The following is a 6,117-nucleotide window of genomic DNA, read 5'->3' on the forward strand; positions in this document are numbered from 1 at the left end:
GCCTGGTTTTACTCTCCCATCTTCCTGATTACCTCGTATCTAACCTAGCACTTAGAACTTGGTACACAGTAAGCGCTTAACAAAGTCCATCATTATCATTATTATCTGAACCTACCACATTTTTAGATCTCACCAGATTTAGTAAAGCAGTGTGGGGTAATATTAAGTGGCAAAGCTTCCAAACCTACCTTCAGTAGGGTTTAAAGACCTAAAAACACAGAAAATTTCTACCTACTTGTCCCATCCCATGCATTTTGAATAAAGGAGGAAAGTGAGGAGTTGGCAGATGAGGCAATTTGGCCCCAATGTGAAAGTGCAACAATTTGACCCCAATGTGAAAGAGGAGAAGGGGATGAAAAGTCTGACATCTCTGCCAAGTGGAAAGAGTTGAAACAAAAGAAATTATAACCATAACACCTTCAGCAAAATCACATCAAACTTTCCATCTCAGGGTTAATGGATCTGGTTTAGCATTCCCTAAATTCTCACACTAAGGCCCAGAATAAAATCAAGAGATGATCTCAACAAGGGGCTTCAGGGCATAAGCAGCTGGGGGGCCTAGTGGAAAGAGCATGGGCTCTGCCACTTGTCCTTGAGCTCTGCCTCTTATCCTTGTCTGCTCTGTGACGCTGGGCAGATCATTTCACTTCTCTATGCCTCGGTTTCCTCATTTGTAAAATGGGGATTCAATACCTCTTTTCCCTCCTTAGACTGTGAGCCTCATGTGGGACAGGGACTATGTCCAAACTGACTATCCTGTGACTATCCTACTCCCGCACTTAACAAGTTTCATAATTACTATCATTATATTATAAGGCTTCAGTAGATTCTACTAAATTTGCTTTCAGGACTGGAATTTAGTTTATAGTGCATGTCCAAATTCATCAAAACCATTAATAATTGTGGTACTTATTAAGCGCTTACTATGTCCAAGCATTGTGCTAGGCGCTGGGGTTGACACAAGATAATTAAGTAGGGGGCAGTCCCTGTCCCACGTAGGGCTCCCAGGCTATATGGAGGGAATACGTATTGAATCCCCATTTTACGGTTGAGGAAACTGAGGCACAGAGAGAAGTGAAATGATTTACCCAAAGTCACACAGCACGCAAATCGCAGACTCAGGATTAGAACTCAGGCTTCCAAGATCCCAATCCTGTGCTGTTTCCACTAGGACCTGCTGCATTCCACCTCAAAGGGAAGATTTTCAAAAAAAACAAACCCCTCCCTTAAAAAATATGCTGCATCTTTACCTCAGAAGTTCTCTTCCCAAGTCCTTTGGAGAAGTCTACTGGTGTCTTTCTTTCTTTTCCTAGTTGAGTGGCTAGTTGGTGCATTAGTACGCATCGAGAAGCAGCCTGGCCTGTTCAATCGTATTTATTGAGCGCTTACTGTGTGCAGAGTACTGTGCACAGGCCTGGGCGTCAGAAGAACCTGGGTTCTGATCCCTGACCCGGCCACTCTCCTGCCATGACCCCTTGACAAAGTCTCTTGACTTCACTGTGCCTCACTTACCCCATCTGTAAAATGGGGATTAAGTCTGTGAACCCTATGTGGGACAGGGACTGTGTCCAACCTGATTACCTTGTATCTATAGCGCATAATTAAGTCCCTGTCCCATAGTAAGCGCTTCAGTATCATAAAAAAAATCAGTAAGAGACACAGGAGGCTACATGAGGAAACTACCCCGGCAGGAACAGGAGGAAGCTATCATGGGGGTCAATTCTAAGGTGCTGCGGGCTTCCATTCCTAGGTCTAGGGCAACAAAGTTGATTTTTACTCAGTGTCAGAAAATTTGAATTTGAACTCATCTCTCTCTCTCAGATTGTTGAGCCCCTTGAGTTTCAGGGATCACGTCTAACTTTTTTCTGGGTGCTCTTTTCCCAGCACCTAGATTGTTGAGCCCCTTGAGTTTCAGGGATCACGTCTAACTTTTTTCTGGGTGTTCTTTTCCCAGCACCTAGTAGGGTGTTCTACACACAGTAGGTGCTTAATAAATACTGTAACTACTACTTAAAATAGGATAAGAACTTCATGCTGCTGCCTAATGGGGCAATGAAACCTGTAATTTGGAGAACAGAATAGGGATTGATCTTGTCTGAGACCCAAAATTTGGAATGCAGGAGTGTGGGATAAGATTACAGGCTTTCTTTTTTTCTTTTTTTTAACAAGACACAGCAAGCTGTTTTTATTGCTGTTATTATTTTTTATCCTTATGGGAATAAGCAGAGATCAATAAAAATCAAAGAAAGTTATTCTATTTTATTATTTATAGTAATAATGATAATTATTAGTATTATTGCAGGCTCATTTGAAAGTTGTGACATGGGAAGGTGATCAAAGATTCCCCTCACCCCTACTCCAGCCTTCAGTGAGATTTTAATCTACCTGTTTCCCCTCAACAATGTAAATTCCTTTAAGGAGCTTTGCTTTAGTTGTCCTCTCCTGAATGCTTAATATAGTGCTTTGCACTCAGTGGGTGCTCAATATATACCACCGATTAACTGACAGATTAAGTCCCAAGGATTCAAGTACATCTGAGTCAGCCATGTTTTATTTGTCCCTATCTGACACTAGAGATGGAAGTAAATCCACAAGGCTCATTGCATCCACCTCTCAAACACCTCTCATTCTGATTGCCACGATTCAAGTGAGTCCTAGATATCTCTTAACACTGAAGGATCTTTTCTAAACTTTAACAGTTAAAACAGTATCACGGTCTGAGTGGACTCTCACTAAAAGGTAGTTGAGGGATCTTTTCTAAACTTTAACAGTTAAAACAGTATCACGGTCTGAGTGGACTCTCACTAATAGGTAGTTGAGGATCCTGAAGGTGAAAATAGCAAACCACGGGTGGCTTTAAAATTCTGCCATTTATACAGCTACCGTGAAACCTCTTTCAGGAAGGCTGTAATAATAATAATAATAATGATAATAGTATCTGTCAAGGGCGATGTGCCAAGCACTGGGAGAGACACAAGATAATCAGGTCCCACGTAGGGCTCACAGTCTAAGTAAGATGATGATGGAATTTGTTAAGTGCTTACTATGCGTCAAGCCCTGTTCTAAGCACTGGGATAGATACAAGCTAATTGGGTTGGATATAGTCCCTGACCCACTTGGGGCTCACAGTTTTTATCTCCATTTTCCAGATGAGGTAACTGAGGCACCGAGAATTTAAGTCACTTGCCTAAAGTCACACAGTAGACAAGTGGCAAGGCCAGGATCCTCTGACTCCCAGGATCATGCTCTTTCCACCAGGCCACGTTGCTTCCCAGAACCTTTGGGTCTGACTACAGGAGATGGTGTTTTTTGATGCTCCTTTCCACAGCATATCGCATGGTATCCAGTTAGTAGGACATGCCTATTCAAGGCTCCATCCAGCAGAATACACTCATTTAATTTGATTTTATCAGGTAGACATTTAAAAAACCTTAACTTCGTCTCACGTTTTCAAATCCACGTTTAACTTTGCAGCACTGCATCAAATTGTCTTAACGGATGTTAAGGTCAAGATTCGAAGAGAGAATATTTTATTCCTAGGACTTAACAAAAGCATGACTCCGGGTATACAGCCTTGTAAAACAGGAAAAGGGAAAAAAAAAGTGAGGGAAGTTTCTTCCACCTTTAATGAGTACAATTCAGTAAGAGAAGCTTATTTCCCAGGGACTATCCCCATAAAGAACACAAACAAAAGTGATTAGATGGAGCAGCATTTTTTTTAATGGCATTTATCAAATGCTCACTATGTGCCAGGCACTGTACTAAGCATTGGAGTAGATGCATGCTAATCAGTTTGGACACAGTTCCTGTCCCACATGGGGCTCACAGTCTCAATCCCCACTTTCCAGATGAGGTAACTGAGGCACAGAAGTGAAGTGACTTGTCCAAGGTCACATAGCAGAAAAGTGGCGGGGTGGGAATCAGAACCAAGGTCCTTCTGATTCCCAGGCTCGTGCTCTATCCACTAGGCCACGCTGCTTTGGGGCTCCAAGTTCCTTGTGGACAGGAAATGTGTCCTTTGTGTTGTTAGCGTGGACTCTACCGAGCGCTCACTACAGTGCTCTGCACAGAGTCAGCGCTCAATAAATACAGTTGACTGACTGATCCCCTGATGACACCCACCCTAACCTGGGAGATGCAAGGCGATGAGAGCAAATCACATAGAGAAGCGGCGTGGCTCAGTGGAAAGAACCCGGGCTTGGGAGTCAGAGATCATGGGTTCGAATCCCGGCTCTGCCGCTTGTTAGCTGTGTGACTGTGGGCAAGTCACTTCACTGTGCCTCTGTTACCTCATCTGTAAAATGAGGAATAAGACTGTGAGTCTCACGTGGAACAACCTGATGACCCTGTATCTCCCCCAGCGCTTAGAACAGTGCTCTGCACATAGTAAGCGCTTAACAAATACCAACATTATTAGCATTATCATTACACAGCGCAAACATATTCCCTGGCCCAGGGAGCGACGGCACGACAAGGTATACAAAGGCCGTGCAGGTGAAAGGTCGACGCCAAACTCTTCTTTTAGAAAAGGCCGCAAATTGCAAAATTTATGCAAATCCCCTCCCGCTAGGGAGAGGGGCACGAGGTGCCCGCAACCCTGAAACACAAGGGTGAGGAAATCCTGCTCCTTCGCAGGATGGGATTGCAAGGTGCACGCAAACTGCCTCGCCTTGCCCCATGCAATCCCCAGTCTGCACACCCACCCCCGAAACATTCTCTTTCCCCAAAACGTGCATCTGATACTGTTATAAATATCTCCCCGGCACATGCGTACTAAACCCCCCGAAAGGAAAAAAAAAGGGGGGGGGGCAGAGGGCGGCTCAAAGCGCATGCATACTTCTCCCCTCAGGGCATGGGACCCGGACGGGTGTCGCCTTCTCCCCGAGCAAGCCCAGGTTCGGGAGAGACGACCGCGATACCTGCAAGGTCCATATCTTCTTCCCCTGATCCGCGCGTCCGGATCCCGTCTCCTTACCTCGTAGTGCTTCATGGTTCCTCGCACAGCAGCCGCTACCCACCCGTTCTTGTCGTGGCTGTGGCGACTGCTGCTGCTGCTCCCCTGCGCGCGACACCGCGACCGACCGTCTCCTCAGCTCGCGCCCGCGCGAGGTACCAACCCCCCCCGTCCCCACCCCCAGAGCGCGCTCCGATGACCAATCAGCGCGCGGGAAATCCCCGGCACGCCTCGCGCCGCGAGACAGACCAGTCGGCGCCAGGCGGCGGCCCCCTCGCGCCACGAGGCCCGCCAATAAGCGCGAGGAAAAAGCGCGAGCGCTGAGGCGCGCGGAGGGGGAGAGCCGGGAGGGAGGGGCGGGAAAAGAGCGGCCAGCCCACCAATGGGGAAAAGACAATAGAGGAGCTCCTTTTTTTCCACTTTTTTTTCCTTTTTTTCCCTCTCCCTCTCCTGCCTCTTCCCCCAAGCTTCCCTCTGGAAACCAAAACGAAGTGACAGCTGCTGTCGGAGGGAACGGTAGTTGGAGAAAGAGAAAGACTTGCACTTAACATGGCGGTAGGGAAGTAGCTGTATAGTCGAGGGGAGCAGTCAGCCGTATTTATTGAGCGCTTACTGTATTGCAGAGCACCGTGGTAAGCGCTTGGGAGAGTCCATGCTAACAGTCCAACAGACACGTTTCCTGTCCACAGGGAACTTGCAGCCCCAAATAATAATAATGTTGGTGTTTAAGTGCTTACTATGTGCAGAGCACTGTTCTAAGCGCTGGGGGAGATAGAGGGTATCAGGTTGTCCCACGTGAGACTCACAGTCTCAATCCCCATTTTACAGATGAGGTAACTGAGGCACAGAGAAGTTAATAATAATAATAATAATGTTGGTATTTGTTAAGTGCTTACTATGTGCAGAGCACTGTTCTAAGCACTGGGGTAGATATAGGGTCATCAGGTTGTCCCACGGGAGGCTCACAGTCTTCATCCCCATTTTACAGATGAGGGAACTGAGGCATAGAGAAGTGAAGTGACTTGCCCATATTCACACAGCTGACAAGTGGCAGAGCCGGGATTCAAACCCAGGACCTCTGACTCACAAGCCCATGCTCTTTCCACTGAGCCATGCTGCTTCTTTAAGCAGTGTGGCCTAGTGGTAGAACACGGGCCTGGGAA

At 46.6% G+C, this 6,117-nt stretch overlaps 1 protein-coding gene across 1 annotated transcript in view; it reads right to left on the reverse strand.

Moving 5' to 3' along the window:
• The window catches only part of TECR (trans-2,3-enoyl-CoA reductase), a 42,049-nt gene extending 36,938 nt beyond the window's left edge, over positions 1 to 5,111 (reverse strand). The window contains exon 1 of the mRNA XM_001512657.5: positions 4,976 to 5,111. Within this exon, the coding sequence (XP_001512707.2) occupies positions 4,976 to 4,990 (15 nt within the window). The 5' untranslated portion in view covers positions 4,991 to 5,111. The remainder of the gene's footprint in view (positions 1 to 4,975) is intronic.
• Between the last annotated feature and the right edge of the window lie 1,006 nt (positions 5,112 to 6,117).

The sequence above is a fragment of the Ornithorhynchus anatinus genome, chromosome 7 (assembly GCF_004115215.2).
Source record: "Ornithorhynchus anatinus isolate Pmale09 chromosome 7, mOrnAna1.pri.v4, whole genome shotgun sequence".
Taxonomy (NCBI): domain Eukaryota; kingdom Metazoa; phylum Chordata; class Mammalia; order Monotremata; family Ornithorhynchidae; genus Ornithorhynchus; species Ornithorhynchus anatinus.